The sequence below is a fragment of the Ursus arctos genome, unplaced genomic scaffold (genome assembly GCF_023065955.2).
Source record: "Ursus arctos isolate Adak ecotype North America unplaced genomic scaffold, UrsArc2.0 scaffold_138, whole genome shotgun sequence".
Taxonomy (NCBI): domain Eukaryota; kingdom Metazoa; phylum Chordata; class Mammalia; order Carnivora; family Ursidae; genus Ursus; species Ursus arctos.
In genome coordinates, this window is record NW_026622806.1 from 14,050 (window position 1) to 36,086 (window position 22,037).

A 22,037-nucleotide genomic window follows, 5' to 3' on the forward strand; every position below is an offset into this window, starting at 1 on the left:
TGTAAACTCTTATCCATGTATTTGAGATGGTAGAATGGGGCTTTAAGAGGAAAAATAGGTTGTCATCACTAAATCCTAAACAACCCGAAGAAAGTTTTCTCTGCATTTTAATTTTCTAAATGGTGAAGATTTAATTCAACATATTAGCAATCGAGTATTGGGATATTTAACCTTGTGAACTAACCACACCTACTTACATTGTAGTGGAAACAGTTTCTAGACAGGTTTGGTAAAAATCAGGACTCTTATCATATTTGTAGACTATAGAAGGCAGTGTGCTCTGAAAAGCTTCAGCTAAGATCACACTCAACCATTTCTGCTTATTGCCTCATACAGCAGCTGTCAAAGAAAGAGCCAGATGAATGCTTGTCAATCCATTTCTGCTGATGGATTCCCATTTAGAATGTAATTGTGGGATTCTACTAGCTAATGTAATCAGAATGAACAGGGATATTGTATAGTGGAGTCACATCATATTATAGATGGAACATATGTAAATTCTACCACATTTGCCAGGAAAAAAGGAGAGAAGGAAATTCCTTAAATGCTAAGGATCATTCTCTTCTGACCATTTCATTCAATGTGTGTATGACCCAGAGAGAAGGGAAATGACAAATGTGAAATATGCCATCTCTCTAGCTGGTGCCAGTCCAACATAACTGGGGATACGTCACCATGCCTAACCCAATGCTAATATTTACAGGCATGGAACTAAAAAAAAAAAAAAAAAAAGACCATGGCTGCTAAGTGCAAGACAGTCACCTAGAGTTCAGCTGCGAAAATGGCAATCTATTCCACACCAGGAAGAAGGAGTGTCTGGGTTAGACTCACCTAGGTGTGACACGTTAGGACAGTTTGAGAGATCTTCAAGAGTAATTCTAGGTTCTGGTTAATGCCTTACATTTTGATGTTAGAAGCCAACCCTTTTATAAACTTCAGGGTCACCGTCCGGCCTTGCCAGACACCAAGATGAGGGGTGAAAAGTTAAGAGTGGCTTTCACTCACGGTCGGCGTCAGCAAACACGATGCAGGGGCTCTTTCCACCAAGCTCCAGGGTCACTCTCTTCAGATTACTTTTCCCGGCAGCTTCTTTGATCATCTGGCCAACCTGGAATGGAGCATTACCAAGGAGAAGGTTTAATCTGCTCTCCGGAAGGCAGGTTTATTTAGCATTTTAAATGTATGTGAGGTTTGTGCCACAGTTAAGTTTCATTAGGGAGAAACATTAAATGGCTTTTCTCAAGATTTGGCACCCTCAGATGTCAAAGGCTCCTCCATCCGAGCATAAACATGATGAATCAGGAAAACACTTATGAGAACAGATACATAGAAGATGACAGCTGATCTTGACGGACATAACTGAACAGGAGGTATTTTTCATTTTAATCAGAACCACACCTTTCAAAGAAAAAAGAAAAAGAACTTCATCGTTCTATGGATGAACTGGACATATCTCGATCCAACCATCACTTATCTACTTGACTTTTCATCCCTCTACTGAAATCCAGAGAACTCTCCCCAAACTGGCATATTTACTATCCCCTAAACCTCATCTCTGTTTCTCATTATATGTCCACCCTAACCTGGGCTGCCCCCAATCCCACCCTTCCTTGAGGTCCAGCTGATACCTGAACTCTTCTATGAAGCTTGCTCTGTTGACTCTAGGCAGACGCAACCTCTTCTTCCTCTTATGACCCCCGCATAGAACCCTCATGAGGACTGTTCCAGGGTCTCCCTCAGATTGCATTACTTGTAAACACATCAATTTCCCAAAGAGAGATCACGCCCGTGGTGTCGGCGATAAAGTCCTATCATTGCATACTTCTCAGCATTCTGTGTCACAGCGCAGGCTTGTTTAACTATGGGTGATTGCCAGGTCTCTCTCTTCCCCCCCACCTCCCTCCTTCCATTCTTCCTTTCCTCTCTCCCTCCACACCAAAGTGGAGCTAGAAAAAAGAAACTGGATCTGTGCTCTGTGCTGCTGCTTCAGTTGGCTGGAATCCTACTGTTCTGGTTTCTTCTTTAATGCTAGTTGCCCCTCTTCAGAGAAAGCCATTGTTTTCATTTTTTCCTTTGTGGATCACGTCCCATCAAGATTATTTTCTGTAGTTGTTTTATTTTTCCATCTCTAAAACCTGGTCTGCTTTGTAACTATTTCCTCTTTAGTATTTTTATTGAAGTCCTAATGTACTAAATGATCTTGGTTTTCTTTTTGAAAGATGATTCATTTTATCTTGTTTCTGGGTTTCTTCCCCCCCATTTGACACATCAGATTTTAATGAAAGTTTCTATCCCAACTGAACAAAAGATAAGGAGATGCTTGCTGAGCCCATGTTTGAATTTTATGTGGTTACTGAAATGACGGCTACCGTGCGTTAGAGCAGAGCAATAATTAATCTGCCAATGTTTTTACCTTATTTAAAGATGTCATGCACTAAATCAAATCCCTTAATATAGGTTAATAAAAAGAAACTGAAGGTAGATTTGCTGTGGGGAAATGCTGTCTGAAATTTTTCTTGTTATACCATTTTCCTTCCAAAATATACTTATTAAATTTTCATTTAAGAAGATCAAGAATTTTTTATTTCTTACATAATATTCTTTTCTTTTCCTCCTTCAAATTCTCCAAATTCTTTCTGCATTTTTTTTTAGCTTAGGAATATATACTGGAGAAACTTTATTAAAGTAGTTAATTTTTGTCTCGGGGAAGGGAATAAGATCAGAGATATTTTTCTAAAAGTTACAGATGCCAAAAGAAATAGAACGAATAGTGCCCAGAAGTATGAGTAAGGGAGGAAGGTTACACTTTTGCTTAGTACAAGTTTCGATGGCAAATAAAAGGTTTGTTTGAGTTTTCCCAAATGTCTAGTTAAAGCCAAAACAAGGAAACTTCAATTTTTGTCCCTTGATTTTGTTCCCTTACTTGGAAAAAAGTAAAGGTTCATCATTTTTCTTAAAGAGGTCTGCAACGAAGAAAAATAAGAACCTTCGAGACTATGGTAAGCAATATATTCCACGACGTTGTGACATTGTCATGTGGGGCAGAACTAGCAAGTGCTCATCGAAATGGTCTAATTTACCACAGCCTGCACGATGTGCACGGGGTTCTGTGCTTTGTTTTGTTTTATTCCATTTTAAATGAATCTAATGGGACATGAAAATTCTTACCTTGCCAGAAGCACTTTTAGAAAGAGAGTCATTGGTCCCATGACCACAAAAGATATAATCCATTGTTTGCCTCTTTCATGGCACTTGGCAAGTTTCCTACTACCTGCCAAGCAACAAACCTGAAGCTAAAAGAGAGCCCAGAAAGACTGATTTTTCTGTGTGGCCTCTAAAATCGTCTTAGATACACTTAATTATTTAATACTTATTAGGAAGTAGTTACTGTGCTGGTTTTTACAGATAACAGTGAATACGATAGTCTCTGAAGATGGTCAGAAAAGGAGAGAGATACATGACAAAGCAATGGGCACGAGCTCTCATACTTAAAGATCATGGACAATGGGGAACACAGATGGGGGGAGTGGCTTAAAATTCAGGATGCCCCTGGGGCTACAGAGAAAGCCATAGAGGCATCTGGTGGTGGAAGCCATATTATAGTAGGTGTGGCCAGGAGTGAGCAAAAGCCTGGAGGAATGAAAAGATACATTTGAATAACCCATAGTGTGCTCAGTATTTTACCACTCATTAGCTCATTCAATTGTATTCTGTCCAATAAAGTACATATTATTATTCTCATTTACAAATGAGAAATACAAATGTAGCAATGATACTTCACATTTGGAAGACACACCGCTTAAAGGGGTAGAGTCAAATTTGAACCCAGATGTTTCCTAGCCTTTTCATCCCAGAATTTTTCCATTTTTAGCAGGTAACGTGCCCCAAAGCCCTGTAGGGCCCAGGGATGGGACAAGACAAATAGGCAGTGATTCTAGAGATGGGATCAGATGAACTGGAGAATGAATGGCATGAGATCTAGGGCAGGCAATGTGCGTGGAGGTCTAGAATGCTAGGCTGAGGAACTTGTACCTTCCTGCCTTTACCTCCTCTGCTATGATTTTCATCTGTGACTTCACCATTTCTTTTAAATGTATTGCCACCATCTCATTCCCAGTAGTTTTGTCCATAGAATCCTGAATGCAGGATTTGCCTTCCCCTACCTCAATAAGGGGTTTGTAGAATGTGAACCTTTTCTGTTCTGTGGCTACACAACATAAAAAAGTTTTTTTGTATTTATTTAGTTTTAAAAAGATCAAGAAAAATAAAATTTGATTTTCTACCATTTTAGTTCTCTATGTAAGTGTTTCTTTATACTGGAGTGGCTAATTAGGAATAGGAAATAATCAAATTGGCCTCTCCTTGTTATCTAGAATGTTCTTCTTGCTTCTCAATCTCTGGGGAGTGAAAAACATAACCACTCTTCAAAATTCAGAGCAGGTTGTCCCACCTATGTAGACACTATCGTTCCTTCCTGTGGATGTCCTTACAGTGGTTTGTTCAGGTCTCAGTATCTTATCACATCCTGTCTTGTAGCCCATGTGTAACCACAGCTTCATAAGAAGGGGCTCTTCTCATTCTTCATCCTTTATACTGTATACCAGTAAGAGGTATGCACTGAACATTTCACATTGTCGCATCACCCAGCAGGAAGACTCATATTGTTTTTTGCTTGACACAGTATGATTTTACCACTTTCTTTTTGCTTGCAATAGAAAATCATCTCAATAGATGGGAATCCATTCTCCCAAACTCCACTTTCCAGGCAGGTTCCCTCTTTCTTTCCTTCCTGCCTCTTCTTGCAGTATCCATGGCTGAGACCATGTTCTTTAACCTTCTGGAAAGTCAAGCTGGAGCCGGAGAGGCATAAAAGTTAGGCTAAGCCAGGAGTAACACTCAGGAAGCTGAGGCCCTGGCCCCCTTTCAGAATGATCAGGACAGACAGAGCCCCAAATAAGGAGCTAAAGGTGGTGCTCTGCTCTTCAATTTCCATAATGTACAGGGTGCAATTACATTCATTCCTACAAATCATTGTGGCCCGATTTAGATTTTCTATCATAAACCATAGTCATCATACAACGGAGTCTCATCGGCTGTATTTCTTGTCAGGGAAAGTAATGAACACACTGAACACAGTTCCGTGCAGCCCGAGTGCGTGACGGATACCGGGCTTCATCTCAACCACGGCTGCTTATGTTCTATAAACATGTGCGAAGGCTTGAGTAAGGAACAAATCATTAAAAAGAACTTTTGTTTTAGAGAAACGTCGGCCTGAAAACAGTGACACAGAACATGTTTCTGACACCTGGAGATGCAGACATTCTGCACGACTGGCCTGCGTAAGTGCTATTACCTCTGTGGATCCCGTGAAGGCCACTTTGTCTATATCCATGTGGGAAGAAATGGCCGCCCCAGCAGTAGGCCCGTAACCAGGGACAATGTTCACTACTCCGGGAGGGAAACCTGCCTGAGAATAAAAAGTAAAATCATTACAACAGAACTGAGAATTTAATTCTGTGATAAAAAGAGGAGAGTCTGGGATCAAAGCTGCCTCTCGAAGCTAAGCTTATGAATTTCTCTACCAAGAAAGATTCATTTAAGTGGTATTATTATGATTATTATTTCATTTCTTAGCCCACTTAAAATAACCTGCAGAGTTATATTACTGGGGAAGTGTTTCTCATCAGGGTTGTGGGGGAGTCCATGTTTGACTTTTCTGGATCATTGCCCCAGTGATGGCTGCCTCAAATTCCATAATAGTAACTCAAAAAGATAGTGTGTGGAAAAGAGCTTGGTAAATTACTCACATAGAAGGAAAACAATGCAATTATTATCCTATCGGCAAAACTAAGAAGCTAAAAGGATCTTGCATTTTTAGTTTCTAGCTAATGATTGTTTGGGGCATACCAACTGGGTTGCAAATTCCTACTGGCAACATTTCATCAGTGAAACGTTAGATAAGAACAGTCCTTCTGTGTGACTAAGCTTCACAGACTGATTTCATTCCTGGTTAAAGAATGATCAGGTAGAAAACAGTGTGTACCTGAGATGGGCACATTAAAATTTCATGTTATTGACATCAAAATGTCCCATTCTGACATCTCTTCTGCCCCCCCTTTTTAATTTAAAGTGAAGAATAGTTTGAAGATTTAGGTTCAGACTTCTTAAATTTATGTTTCTAGTAACTAAAGACTGGTTTTTAAGTTCTGTAAAGATATGAAGGACAAAGGGCAAGACATTGCAAGAAAAAAGATAGTAACACAATCTGGATGGTTGATGAAAATAAATTTCATGTGTCCCCCTCCCCCTTTCTTTTTTGGCCGGTTTTTGAGCAAGAAGGTAAATGCAGAGGAAACCACAATGGAAAACAGAATAGAAATATGTCCCCTCATGGATAGATAGGTTTAAAAATTATGTGGTCCAATATTACAAAGAAGCATATTGGCACAGAGGCCTCCAAAGTGCCAAAGGACTAAAAATTTTACGAAGCTTAAAAAAAGTTAAAAAAAAATTGCAGAATCTCCAGGCCGTTAGTGCTAGTTAGAAACCAATGTTCATTTCAACATTCGAAGGAAAGATACAGCCATTTCAACGTGAATTTGCATTCATGAGTTAAGCTCAGGAAACAAAAATAAAAGTGATTATAAGGTGACTTGGACACTAAGCCTCTGAGTCTGGCTTCTTGTCTCCGTTTGGGCGGAGGTTCATTTGGGCTGACTCCCGGAAATCTCAGCTGGAGGCCAGATCTGATGTGTCCTCATCTGGACAGGAGCCACTGGCAGGTGCTTTACGGTAGTAGCAGAAGTGAGGCCATCATAGTGTAAAGGAGGGCTCCTGAGTTCTTGTGTGTATCTGGATTTGGGAAACTCACCTCTTGGATTAAAGATGCCACATGAAGAGCAGTGAGAGGAGTTTGCTCGGCAGGCTTTACAACCACTGTATTTCCACAGCTAAGGGCAGGCCCTATCTTCCAAATGAGCATGACCAGCGGGAAATTCCACTAGAAAGCAACAGAGAACAAGAGATTCTTCGTATTGCCGAAAGCCGCATTTGCTAATCTAACGTGTACGTTACTCACTACCTATAGATGTGAAATAATAATTGTGGTAGTTTCGTGTCATCAACTGCTGTCTTCAAATTAAGTTCATTTCTAAAAGCAATTCATAAATGTTGGAAAGCTCCAAATAAATTCAATATGGGACAGGAGTGGAAGAGAGCCATAAAATTTTATCAAGTGCTGTTATTTTGAGTTCTTCATCTATTGGAGGAAAAAAAAAATTACTGCATGGTTTGAAAATCAAGACTAACTGTTAAACATATTGTACGTTTTCTGCACATCTCTGAAAAGTGTAATTATTCCCTCCTTATAGATCATTTGTTGTAACCATGTACCCAATAATAATATTTAGCAGTGACCTGAAGCTAATATAACATTGTGTGTCAGCTATATGTCAATCATAAAAATTATGTGTGTGTGTGTGTGTGTGTGTAGTAGTAGTAGTAGTAGCAGCAGCGTTTATTGGCAAGACAAATATTTTGCCAAAGACAAAAAGTCTAGGGTCTGGTGGCTAAGAACTTGGTTCAAATCTCAGCTCGATCATTGACCAGCCCAGTGAGCTCAGACAAGTTACATGCTCTCCATGCATGATTTCATCATCTGCAAATGCTGATAAAAATCCTCTCTACTTCAAAAGGTTATCCTGAGGATTCTTCAAGAAAGTGGGAGAAAGGCTTAATAGAGTTATGTGTTCATCATAGGTGTGCAATAAATATTAGCCATTACTAGTATTCAGGATTGTGTAATTTTTATTAGTTTTATTGAGAGTTTTGAACTAATGAACAATTTCATTCAAAATGAGGCTATGGATGCATTTCAATCTCACTGGAGCAGAAGATAGGTCATTGACACTACCCCATCTAAAAGCTTCAGAACACTTTACCATCTTTTTATTTGGCTTCTTTGAATATGTTGGTGAAATCAACAAATAGCCTCCTATTTGTTGGGTTGAAAAGAAAATCTTCATGATTCTGCTTAAAAATACAACTAAAGGCAGGATATATTCCAAACAACACTCCAACAGTATCTTCCACTTTAATTTAAAAAATGTATTTGGGTCTCAAACACTGGTTGCTACTCTTCTCCATGACGAGAATTCTCAGAGGGGTAAAAAGTGTTGGAGAACAGTCGGCCATACTACTTTGTTAAAATGGCGTCCTGCAGCAGAGAAGCCAGCGATGGCTGCTTTGCTACATACATGGGAACCATGGGTCTTAAAAATAATATATAATACAGCTTTTTAAAAACAAACCACAGAGTAAAAGATTAAGATAGGTCAATGCTGTAATATCAAAACACACTCAAGTGATACCCTGGAATATAGATATATTTCTGGACTACCTCATTCATATCCAAAGAGTCAGTCACAGGGAGACCTAAGCTCATCAGTGACTACATTTGCTCCACATTTAGCAAATTTCTAAGAATCCCTATGTGTCGGAGAAAACTACTTTACCAAGTGAAATAGAATTAGAATTCATTTTTTTTGATATAGAAGATGAAAATGATATAGAAGATGATATAGAAGACCTGAAAATGATATAGAAGACCAACTTACAGGAATGATTTGGCCACATACACCAATAGGCTCATGTCTTGTGTAAGTAAAAAAGTTTCCATCTGGAAAATAAAACACACAAATCATTTGTGGACAAATATGCTTGACATTCATGGGATGGTCTTTGGGGTTGATGTGAGAGGAAGGTATATACAATAACTGAAAACAAAAACAACAAATAAAGAAATAAAAATAACCCCCACATCTCCAACCACTTATGAAATGAAAAATCGAGTCCTGCAATAGTCATTTGAAATGAGAGGAACCATAAAACTGATGTCAGTCAAGGCAGAGATGCAAAACTGGAATATATCTGAAAGATATTTAATTCTCTCATCTTGTAGAAGAGCTATTTTCTAAGTTATCCTCATTCTCAAAGCTTACTTTCTTAAGAAAAAAGGGACAAGGTGTGTAGCTAAGACAATATCTGTTAGAGTTCTGTTTCTGACAGTTCTATCAGTAACGGTAGAATTTTTTTTAAGTAAAAATAACAAAATTAGAAAAAGAGTAAATTAGAAAAGAGTAAACTTAAAAAATAGCTCCCTACAATAACAAAAAAGAAAATGCCAGAAATAAAAGACATTGTTTTACAATCTGGATTTGATTGACTCATATGCCTCAAAGTTTGATGTAGGCATCCTGAGGTTACACTGAGCTTTTTGTTCTGTTTCGTTGTGTTCTAGTTCCCACAAAAGCTTCCTGGCTAACATAGCAAGAAAGCTCCTTATCAAGTCTATTTGTACTTAAAATAGTTTCTCTCATTTTTGTCAAAGGGTAAAGCAAGAATTTCTAGAATAGCCTCATTTCTTCTTAATACCATGTTCTCACTCTCCCCTTTTAATTCCTGGCTATTGTTTTAACCTGCTGGATGCTTGAATGAGATTGAAAATGCCTATCAGGGCCAGTCCTGGAGGGGGTGGCAGTTCTAGAGCCAGTAAGTTTCTGTGAATTAAATTCTACCCATAATGTTTTCCAAATTGAAGCTTTTTTTTTTAATATTCCTCTCCCATTAGCATTCTCTACTAAAATACTAAAACACATACATACACGTTCTGTCACACAAATTCTTAACCTGAGCTATAAACAGTCTCATCTTGCTTTGAAGCTACTTAAAATAAATCCGTGTGAATTGGTTTGTTGAATTAATCTACTGTAACTCACTGAGACCAGGCACAGATGACCATACCTGACTCATACTGGAATGCAGAAAGACACTTAAATAATTACATTATAGAAAGGGTGTATATTTCACTATCGGAATACAAAGTAAATCATTCGAGGCCAACTTTGAAAAGTGTGGGCGGTTAGAGAGACAATTGCCCTGATTCAGTGATTGTGGGCATTAAGAAAGTTCTTACTTGAATATTTTCTAAAATATCTGTAGTGGTATCTTCTCACGATGATGCTGAAACCACCTGAAGAAACCATTTGATTAATCTTCGTAAAACTTCCAGGCTCAGAGCTGCATTGTCTCAAAGTCAAGGAGAAAATCAGTCTGCCTTTTCCCTTGTCATCTTTAGAAGGGAGAGCTTGGAGTAGTTCAGCTCTACAGCGATTGCCTCACGCCTACGCCTCTCCCCTTGGTGGTTTCTCACAGCTACTCACCAATGGGTATGGTGCGGCCTTGGATCTTGTCAGCCCACCCTGCACAGTAACGTAACACTGTGATGCAGCCTCCCAAATCCATCAGATATGAACTGGAGAATAGTTTTCCACCATTCATTGACTCCATTGTCTGCAAAGGAAATCAAAACTCAAATGTAAACTTCCATAAACATTTTCGATCAAAAAATCGATAGTTAAGATTTTAAATAATCAAGGGCTAGAGAATTTGGGAAATAGAGAAGAAATCTTGTAAGCTATCTTGTATAACCTTTTCTTTCTACAAAGGAGGTAAAAAAAATGAGTAAAACTGACTTGCTTAGAATTGCTTAAGGTCACATAACAAGATCAGATAGAAAGGGCAGTAAGATTCCGGTTTCTAAACCCTAACATTCCTTCTATCTCATTCTTTTTTTTTTTTTTTTTTTTTTTTTTTTATTTGCCAGAGAAAGAGCACGAGCAGGGGGACCAGCAGGCAGAGGGAGAAGCAGGCTCCCCACTGAGCAAGGAGCCTGATGCGGGACTTGATCCCAAGACCCTGGGATCATGACCCAAGCCGAAGGCAGACGCTTAACTGACTGAGCCACCCAGGTGTCCCCCTTCTATCTCATTCTGAATATCCTCCAGCTGGACAGCTTTCTAGGAGTTGGTCCCAATTTGAAAGACACACAGTTGGTGAGAGTGAGTGGTATCTAGTTTCCTAAGTCAGATCGGAGCCCCAGCAAAATTTCACTTATTGTGTAAGTACAACTATGGGGCAATTTAGTGTCAGTGACTATGAATGGGGCCTCACTGATCATTTTTTATTTTTGCATTCCATCTGGATACAACCAATGTACACACACTTCCGTGATCCCTGGATCTTTCATTCATGAGTTTTCTTCAGCAGAACTTTGGTGAAACTCTCAGTCTTGCTACTATTGTCATAAGTATTGTTTGAATGGTCAGGCTGTAAAAGTCCGACATTTTCTGGTCTGGTGCTCTAACCATCTATGGGATGACCTAGTTTCTTTTCTTCCTCTCCTTCAGCAGGAACTTGAAGAGCTCTTCGGGACCTCGTGTCCTGCCAGGGCAGGAATATACAGATGAAAAAGTTTTAAAACTGTTCATTTGTTTTATAGTCTTCTGTCTCTACATCTCAAAACTTAATCGGACATGATTTTGGTGTGCCTGCTCATTTTCCCCCCTTGGATCTTACTGCTGACAGAGGCAGCGAGCGCTCTATAATCCACAGAGCAGTTAAATAAGAGAAGCCAAGTTTTAGCAAATTCTGCTTTCTTCCTACAGGACATTTAAATTACATTTAATGTAATTTTATTGCACATGACTTCTAACTCCGTATTTTTGCATACTTTGCATCACGCAAAACCTTTGAGAAAAAAATAGTTCTTTGATTAACCATAATTGCTAAAGTTGATTTAAAAATATGTATATGGGCTTCTTTGCTACTGCTAGTATGAGATTCTAAAGGTAATAAATATTTGCTCTGAAACTTGATCCTGGTATTGGTTTATTTTCAATTGGCTTTACTATAATGCCTAATTGAGAAGAAAACAAGGAAAAACACCCCACCCATTTTACTTGCTGACTCATCTAAGTGCCAAAATGTTTTTTAAAAAGCAAGTACACACAAAAAATACAGTTTTTACAAATACGCAAATCATTGGATTTTTTTCTTTATTCTTCACCTTTTTCACCTGTAGAAAGAACCTTATTTAATCCAGACCACTGTGAACACACACATTTCAGGAGGGGAAAAGCAGCCATTTATTAAGTTTCTTGGTGGGCTAGATTAAAGAGAAATAAGTTTATCGTAGAGAAATATTCTGGGCACCTTTGACAAATTCTATGACATGTTCCACAAAAAGAGTTCAGGGGTCAGGTGGGTTGGAGAAACCCAGTGTATTATTCCAGGATAGTCCCTGCATGTGTTAAAGGCTCTAAGGAATTCCAGAATCGAGAAAAGAAATGTGTTTAAGTTGCTTTAACTTGGGGTTTGCCAAGGTTTAGACTGTAAAATCTAAGAGAGGAGTAGAAATTAACACCAGAACTAGCGTGCAGATTCCTCTTTGAGAATGAGCTCAGTGGTACGTACGATTTCTATACGGGAGCTGGTAGAAGTCTTTTCATTTTGTTTGTAGAGAGCATGTAGTGATCACTAAAACCAAAGCAACTTGCCATCCAAACAGTGACGGCTTTCTAGAGATCTCTCTACCTGCCCAGTTTGGTTAATACTCACTGCCAGGAGGAGACGATCTCTTTCAATTAAGTCAGCCAACTTGTAGATCAGCCGGCCCCTCTCTGAAGCATTCATAGTGCGCCATGGAGAGCCGATCTGAAAAGCCTTCCTTGCGGCCTTCACGGCTTTGTCAATATCCTCCTGCAAGTCAAAGGGAATTCATTTCAGTTGCCTAAACGTGTTAGCAAATCCAATGGCAGTCACCTTATAAAATAGACTAACGGTCCTCGTACGCGGATGCTGTGTCTTCATTAGCCCAAAGTCTAGCCCATTGTACAAACTCAACTATCATGTATGGGACTTATATACCTGCTGCCTCATGTTTAGAACGATGAATTCCACACACATAGCTCAGGCTGGATTTCCTGAACAGAAATATTTCATATTTTAATACTGCTACCATCGGAGTGCTTACCATACATATATATCAAGTCACGTTCAAATTACTTTACACACATTAACTCAGTTAGTTCTCCATACTCTTATGACACAAATACATTTCTCATTTTACAGATGAAGAAACTGAGGCAAAGAGGACTTGCCCAAGGTCAATAGCTGAAATGGCAGGATGGTTTTAAACAGAGGACCTCTGACCGTAGAGCCTTTGCTCTTCACCACTACGTATAGCTTTGGTGATTGACCAAGAGTTGCAGGGAAAGCTCAAGGTCTGCTAAAATGGCTCATGTCTTCCTGGATGGCCAGTGACTGCACAACCTGTGAGCGCTCATCTAGAACCCTCTGCAGGGTGAGTCAGAGCGGGGTTTTGCTGCCGAAGGGTCAACACTGTAAGTGTGTGTCCATTCCCTTGTGTGGAGAGAAAAAGGCCTGGAACTGGTATACAGAAGGATCTGTGTGGATAGTACAACCTCTCATTTCCCAACTGGGTATAAAGAGGTCTTTTCAGTTCCAAACTAGGGAAGGAAGTCAGTTTCTTATTATTAAGGTGGGTGCTATAAAATAACATCAAATAATCAAGCAGAGTCAAATCATCAAGGAATTCCACACTCAGTCTAGCCTTCTTGCCTTCACTCATGCTGCTTTGACTCACACTCTTTTCTCTGAGCCAAGCTGACTCCTCCTGTGCTTTCCTAGCCAATCTCGGTCGCATACTATCCCCGAGCCTCTCCATTCCGCAGATCCCTGTTCAGATCTCTTCGGAGCTAATACAGAATACATCTACCACAAAACCCACCACACCTCTTCCATTACTACTTTATATGTACCCCCCCCCAAATCAGTTGCAAACACTTTTTTTTTTTTCTGAGAGAGAGAGAGAGGAAGAGAGAGACTGAGAGAGCATGAGTGTGCTCTAGCCATGGGGAGGCGGGGCTGGCTGAGGGAGAGGGAGAGCGAAAATCTTAAGCAGGCTCCATGCCCAGCACAGAGCCCCAGGACAGGCTTGATCTCAAAACCCTGAGATTGTCAATAAGCTGAGCCAACATCAAGAGTCAGACGCTTCACCAACTGAGCCACCCAGGCTCTCCAGTTGCAAACAACTTAGTCATAGATTGTTCCAATATTCTCAGTATATACGACCGGCCACCACAGGGAGCTACAGAAATTCCATAAATCATGGCCACGACTTTCTGCAGAAGACATTTCTATGGAGAATCTGAGGAGAAAATTGCATAAAATTTTCTTATAGCTGCCCACAATTTAGCTGCACCCCATTCAAGAATGACACCTCCCCCAGTAGGAATCATGAACCTCAAGTTAATATCCCCCACCTTGGAGTATATTTCATTAAAAAATCCCAAACTCAGATGTTTGCAAATTAAAATACAAATAAATTATTTTTAGAGTATTTATCACCATGCTAAGATGATCTGGGGCCAGTGAGATATTTTAAAAGTGCAATCTGCTTTCATTAAGTGATAACATTCACAGAGCACAAAGAAAGCAAACATTCTTTCACTGTAATATATCATACACTTGTTTATCTCCCTGCCTAACTTCTGAGAGAATGATGAGCATATACAATAAGAGATATGCATTATTACTCACCCTCCCTGAGAAATATGTACACAGTCATATTGGGGGTATTCAGTTAGTCCCACTGATTGTTTATATTTGGATATTTTTTATGCCATAAGTTCTAACTTTTTCCAAGTTATATTCAGACAGCGCTGTTTGGAAAAAAACCCACAAGAATCTGAAATTGCCAGTATGATCTCTGGATACCACAGCTTATAAAATATGTGCCGCTCTGTGTTTAAACAGATCTGTGCAACACAGCTTTCATTTGGCTCCTTCTGCTCAGTGTTCTGCCATCGGCCTTAGCCAAATACAGTTTACCAAAGGTATCCTGGCCTCTCACAGGGATATGGAAAAAAATGGCTTCAAGACATCTAACTCTGCCATATGGAAAACACATTCTTGAAATAAAGGCTTTCTTGTGATTGTGTCCTTTGCACCATAATCCTCCTTTTCTCATAATCTTCAATTGTATCTTGCAGGCACAGAAGTAGAATAATGATAGTTAATGCATAGATTTGGAACAAAACAACCCGGGTTTGAATTCTGATTCCTTACCTGTTAGCTCTGTGAGTCTTGAGACATCCATCCACCCACCAATGCACCCACCCATCCCTCCATCCCTCCATTCATCCATCCATCCCTCCATCCATCCACCCACCCACGCATCCATCCATCCATCTAACCATCCATCCATCCCTCCATCCAACCATCCCTCCATCGAACCATCCCTCCATCCATCCATCCATCAATCCATCCACCCATCTACCCATCCATCCAAAGATTTGTTAAACATTATACTGTAAATCTTGGCATCAGGCTCCTAATGATCAAATCGTGAAGACAGGACATTGTCCTTTTGAGAATTAAATAAGGTAACACTGGAAACACATTTTCTATGTGACAGACATGACTTTGAGTGTTCATTACGTGGTAGCAAGGGCTAACCTAGTTGCGGCAAAATAGGCAAAACCATCTTAAAATAACTCTCAGCAGTTCTAGTGTATTTTAATCTTTCCTTTCAATTTTCTCTACCATGTGTTATTTTAGGCTGCTATTATCTCATTGTTGCTTGCCTTCCTCAACCATTCTCTTCTCTCCCACAACTGCCTTGCCGATTACCACCAGGCTAATCTTCCTCATACAATTTTATGTGATTACTTTTCCTTTCAAATATTTGCAACTCCATTTGTCCCTCTGCCCCTAAGGACAGACTCTTCTTTCTGATTTTCAAGACCCAACATTTTTGGGCCCCACCTCACCTATCCAAACTTGTGTTTACATTTTTTTTTCTACTCTGTCTGGCCCAACTGCCTCTCACCTTTACGCCTATGATTCTCCTTGCCTAGAATGTTCTACCAGCACACCCCCCCATTTTCAAAATTCTACATATTCTTTAAGACCAACTATCACGACCTACCTAAACCCTTGCCAGCCTAATCCAGCTTGATGTTAGCTGCTAGTGAAGAGCTTCCTAAGCTCCAGGCACTAAGTGAAGCCTGCTGTAACCCCACAGTTACCACGACAGTTAAGCACCATGGACTTTGTTTTACAGGACATGAAATCCAGCATGAAATCTATCAACCAAAATTTGATCCCACATCTGGCCCCCAATCCTGTTTTACAGCTCTGCAAGACATCCTGATAGTGATCTTTGCAATGAATATGTATTGCTATCTGTATTAAAAGCTATACTATTCCTTACTATTCTGGGCCTACAATAGGCAGTTAATAAATATTTAATAATCTAATTACCTATCTTTTAAATTCATCATGTTACATTGATTTTATAGAAGAGTGCTCCTGATATAAATAATTTGCCTATATTGACATTCACATAATAAATCATATTTTAATTGATTCCATTACATCACAAAGCTTTTACATTAACCATATTAGGCATAAGGGGTTTTTGTTGTTGTTGTTGTTGTTTAAATTCTACAAATAATAGTATTTCTTGGATTTTTACTCCAGGACTAGCATCTCTAGGAACATAATTTTTTAACACCAGCAAACAATTTGGCATATTAACTCGGATTTGCTACCCGTCAATAACACTTTTGCCTCAGAGGGTTTTAAATGTTCTTTTTTTGAAGTCAGATCATGAAATACCAAAGGCCTCTTAAACACAGTTAAGGAAGGACAAACTTTCCATCACTCCCAGGCTGCACATTTCCATATTAGATCTATTCCAGTTTGGAGGAAATAGTTATTAGACCAGTTTTACTTTTACACCTGTCATAAGCACTTACTTTAATGGACATTTATTTTTATCCCCACCAATTATTTGTTAGGTCATGCTTCGTATCAAAAGCAGTTTTCAATAAATAAATAAATAAATAAATAAATAAATAAATAGAATAAAAGCAGTTTTCAGGATTAGTCAATATAGCCTAAAAGAGCCACTGAAGTGAAAAGAAAACAGTTCCCACCCACTTCTGTGCTTTGCTTTGTAACCTCCATTCATTCTCGCTCCTCCTCCTTTCTTTATAACACCATTGAAAGGCAGTGTATAGCCCATTGTTAGCTCCATTCTATCATAGATTAAATCCCTAAAACCTCTTGGCTCATTATCTAAAGAGTCAGTTCCAGAATATTAGGTTTACGGTGACTATGTAATTTACTCGAGTTGTGCCTTTCACTAAGCGATGTTAGAAGTTCACGCACACTTGTTGGCAAAATTGTGAGAACAGCAATCCTTATTTAAAAACGAACGTCAGTAGATGACTCCATAAGAGGGCAGGATGACAAGAACGCTGAATGTGAAGCAAACAGTTGCTTACCCTGAACAGTTCCTATCATAAACAACTGAACTCAAGTGATCAAGTATCTAGCAACTCGGTTAGCACTGTGACCTGATCTGAAGCTTTGCTGGATGCTAATGAGCGTTCCTGATCCACACTAGCACAGACAATGCCGCTGTGCGCTGAGCAGGAGGAACTGCCAATAAGCCCACAGCAAACAAATGACAAGTTTTTCTAAAGCTTCAGGTATGATCACCAGCTCCCCCTCGCTACACTTTGGGAAGAAGGTAAATCCCACCAACGATGCCAAGAAAAGTCCTCAGATGTCCTGACAAGGACCTGGAGCTCTGGGCACAGATTTGTTGTACTGATGAAACTAAAGCTGAAAGCCAGTGGCGAGGAGAGACCGCCAAGGCAGCGAAGCCAAAGCATCAAGAATACTTGTTCCAGGGCGCCTGGGTAGCTCAGTCGTTAAGCTTCTGCCTTTGGCTCAGGGCCTGATCCCAGGGTCCTGGGATCGAGCCCCGCATCAGGCTCCTCCGCTGGGAGCCTGCTTCTTCCTCTCCCACTCCCCCTGCCTGTGTTCTTTCTCTCACTGGTTGTCTTTCTCTCTGTCAAATAAATAAATAAAATCTTAAAAAAAAAAAAAAAGAATACTTGTTCATTTCTTAATTGCTAACTGCAACCAGCTCTACAATCTCACTCCTGAGTAGCATTCACACCTCTGGAGAGAGGGAGTAGGCAGCTGTCCAGGGCTCAGACAGAACTCATGTTGCCCTTTATTGCTCCCCCTACCTCCCCTGGGTTGCCAGAGGCACTCAAGCAGCTAGAAGGACATGCAATGTACTGTGGGGCTGTAACATGGTGTTGCGGAGATCTCCGGAAGTCTCCGATAAAAAGTCATTTTTCCGTTGAATAGGAAGAATGCATGTTTCTCTTCTTTCTAGGAACGGCCCAAAGGACACAGACTTCTGGGTCTTTTAAAACATGTTGCCAGGGATCATCAGTATTTCTCTGCTCAGGTTTGGTCTTGGAACATTTCACAGGGGTGCAGAGTGATTATCACAGTGCGGGTTCCAACTCCAACTTTCTTATTTTAATATTCAAGTCCATGCCTCCTATGAAATGCTAATAGGGGAGATACAACTTAAGGGTTTAATACCTTCACTCAGTAGTTCTCCAAGTATATTCCCCCACCTCCACCCCAACTGGCAACATCAGCATCTGCTGAGAATTTATCAGAAATGCAAATTCTCAGGCCCCACCCTAGAATTACTGACACAAACTCTAGGGATGGGTGGGGCCCAGCTACCTGTGTTTCAACAAGCCTTCCAGGGAATATGGTTGCATGCAAAATTGTGAGAAACACAGCCTTAGTCAACAGTTAATTAAGTACTAGATTCCTAAGATGAGTTGTGTGTGGGGGAAGGGAGGATATGGACACTCAGAGCTTGACGGAGGAGTTTTACATATTATTTATGTAATTTCATTTATCCATTACCTGTAGCATGGGAGACACTGAACGTATAAAAGTAAAATGCAGCATTGATCCTACAAAAAGCGTGCCGTCTCAGACAAAGTAACCAATACCTGTATAACGCAGGGGTGATAATATAGGTAAATATGACGTTCTGCACTGGCACAGAAGACAGCAATTCTACCTGGGAAATTTGGGGGCTTTAAAGAGGCATAAAACTCTATGATGACTGAGGCTTTGTTACGTGCCTGGCACTGTTGAAACATTTTACATCTTTTTTTTTTTTAAGATTTTATTTATTTATTTGAGAGAGAGAGAGCATAAGCAGGGGGAGCAGCAAGCAGAGGGAGTGGGAGAAGTAGGCTCCCTGAGCGGGGACCCCAATGTGGGGCTCAATCCCAGCACTCTGGGATCATGACCTGAGCCGAAGGCAGATGCCTAACCAACTGAGCCACCCAGGCGCCCTGATATCTTTTCTTATTTAACCTCCCCCAAGTTTTTCCTATCTCCCCATTACACAGCAAGGAACCAAAGCTGAAAGAGGGTCAATAAAATGTGGAATATCTGTGCTCTTTCTACAGCTAATGATTTGAACCAGGACCCGAGGACTGTACATTAACCCGGCCGTCAAGGAGCAGTGAGGAGCCTGGAGGCAGTGAGCAGCGTGCACTATTTGGACCGTGATTCTGGGCACAGTAAAGGTGAAACTCCTATGTTGAGGCCAAAAACAAGAGGGTTTTGTGTTTTTTTTTTCTCCAGAGGCTAGTGAGAAGCCCCTGTAGAATTTATGCACGGATGAACACTGGAATGCACAGCAAGGGAAATCTGAAAGCAGGTGACATGTGTTCTCCATTCTAATCTGCATGTACTTTTTTTTTTTTTTTAAGATTTTATTTATTCATTTGACAGAGATAGAGACAGCCAGCGAGAGAGGGAACACAAGCAGGGGGAGTGGGAGAGGAAGAAGCAGGCTCCCAGCGGAGGAGCCTGATGTGGGGCTCGATCCCAGAACTCCGGGATCATGCCCCGAGCAGAAGGCAGAGACCCAATGACTGAGCCACCCAGGCGCCCCTGCAAGTACTTCTAAGCTGTCGACCCCTCTGGTTAAACTCTGCACTCCTGCCCCTTGAGGCATGGATTTTAGGTCTTCTGATAAAACTGCCACCTGAGTCCGGTGGCTTCTCTAAACCCAAAGGAGCCCCTCAGGTCTATGGCTATCTTAGAATGAATCTGCAAGGCTTAATGTCTTCAATTAGTGATTTCATCACGTGGGGAAAAGCTAATCAAAGAATGGGAACTGGGTAGGAACATGGAACTAAACATCGGGTCACAAATAGTATCATCCTTGGGTCGCTATCTTTCATCTTTCAATGGTCTTTTTAAAGTAGCAAAACAATTTACCTTGTAATACCTTATAGGACAGAGATTTCAAGTTTCATAACATTTGGACAACTAAAGACTGAGAAACCCATTCACATTTTAAGGTACGTGCTCGGATAAAAAATCGGAAGGCTTTCACTCTCCTCACTCCCCAGGCTGTTTCATATTGCCCTATCTTACTTTTATAATAATCACAAGGTTAGGCAGCCCTGCCAGTCACAGACTCTGGGGTCAGAAGGACAGCATTTGAATATTGATTTCATTATTATTGTTGTTGTTTGATTTTTAAAAATTTGTTATTTATTAGCAATGTCCCCTAAAGTAAATTAGTCAACTTGTCCATTCTGCTATTTTACTATCATTTGTGAAAACAGCTACAAATACTAGCTTTCCCATCAGGATGCTTCAGAATTAAATTAACATTTAAAATTAAAAAAAAATAATGATATAAGTTGGGTTTTGTTGTTGTTGATATGATTAGTTAGAAAGCAGAATACCTTTAATTCACAGTTCAATTTCTGTGATTTTAAATTTTTATTTTTCAAGGTACCCATTAATGTTCATTCAATGATTTTTAAGGAAATAATGGGCAATATATTGTTCCAAACGTTCTATCTTGTTTCCTTTAGTTTCATTTTGCAACTTCAAAAAAGAACAATTTTATATGAATAAGGGATTTCTCTGCTTTATAAATCTATGACTAATCATATGTAGTCTGTGGATACAATAAACCCAAATATTATTTAAAATGAAGAACAATCAAGGAGAAATAGCATGAAAAAAAAAAATCAGCACCACATCCGGAACCATGGGTTCATCATCATCACATGACTACCGGGCACCCTTGAGGTACCAAGGAAAATGCCCCAGATGGCCCCAGAAAGGGTATCGTCATGACCTGTTTAGTTCCAGCTGTGCTGGGTGTGGGAGCTCAGCATGGGGGGAACAAAGACAGCTAGCATAAGTGCTGGGAAACCCACCTTATCTCCTTCTTCTACTTCACAGAGTTTCTCCTCGGTTGCAGGATTAAAGACAGGAAATTTCTTGCCACTCACTGAATTATGCCACTCATTGTTTATGAAAATCTGTAGAGAGAGAGAGAGAAAGGAGGTAAGCAAACCTTTAAATATGCAGCAAATTTGAGAAATTCTTTTATAAACTGAGAGCATTATAAAATACCTAAGCGAGGTCAATGTTAAAACCTTCACGTACCTCCTCCCACCCTGCGAGGTACTTTCGGCTGTTCACAACATTTACACACGCGTCCACACACGTGTGTGTGAGCACACACACACATATTAAAATAAAGTAAATACTTCGAAATCACACTGAGGTACAAGGTCATGTCAACCATGGACAATACAGACTGGAGAAAAACCATCTAGAAAAAGTGCTCCTATCCGAGTTGGAGGCAAGAGCAGAGGCTTTGGTGGCTTTAATCTTTATTAATCTTAATTTTTCACTTCAGATTCTGAATGTCCTCATGTCGGGCTGCTGGTGATTTGGTATCATAAGTGACTGTTTTCTGATCCTTTATTTTACTATTTAAAATGTAGCATGTAGGGTGGTTTTAAAAGATTTGCTTACAAAAAAATTGCCTAGTGACATGTTTTTACTGACTTTTTCCAGGCATAAGGGTTTTATTCTTTTAACGAGATTATGTAATCACTGATTTGTCCTCAGATAAAATCAGGCACTAGATTTCTTAGTGATATCTAAGAGACATGCGTCTAAAGAGACAGATGGGTCTAGAAACATGGGATTTTGTTCTGTGTATAAAAGAACAGAAATACAAAAAGTGTTAGTATGTCGTTTAAAAAGTTGGAGTTTCACCTTTTGCTGCCCTGAACTTCTGCTGCATTATGGAGCCTACTAGGGCTTTGGTATGTCATTCACCTTTTACTAGAGTGAAATGTTTTACAAAGCCTAATTAAGAAGTATTGTTTGCGGTAAAGTTATGTTTTGTTTCTCTGGCAAAAGCTAGAATTTCTTCTTCCTCCTCTCGT

General features: G+C 39.9%; 1 protein-coding gene across 2 annotated transcripts in view; it reads right to left on the reverse strand.

Moving 5' to 3' along the window:
• Nucleotides 1-22,037, reverse strand: part of LOC113269854 (aldehyde dehydrogenase 1A1) — a 44,031-nt gene that overhangs the window by 10,341 nt on the left and 11,653 nt on the right. For both annotated transcript variants that reach the window (XM_057311236.1, XM_057311235.1), the window contains exons 2-8: nucleotides 21,012-21,116; nucleotides 12,457-12,597; nucleotides 10,221-10,350; nucleotides 8,616-8,677; nucleotides 6,872-7,000; nucleotides 5,354-5,467; nucleotides 1,006-1,108 (exon numbers count right to left, since the gene is read on the reverse strand). In XM_057311236.1, the coding sequence (XP_057167219.1) occupies nucleotides 1,006-1,108; nucleotides 5,354-5,467; nucleotides 6,872-7,000; nucleotides 8,616-8,677; nucleotides 10,221-10,350; nucleotides 12,457-12,531 (613 nt within the window). In that variant the 5' untranslated portion in view covers nucleotides 12,532-12,597; nucleotides 21,012-21,116. The remainder of the gene's footprint in view (nucleotides 1-1,005; nucleotides 1,109-5,353; nucleotides 5,468-6,871; nucleotides 7,001-8,615; nucleotides 8,678-10,220; nucleotides 10,351-12,456; nucleotides 12,598-21,011; nucleotides 21,117-22,037) is intronic.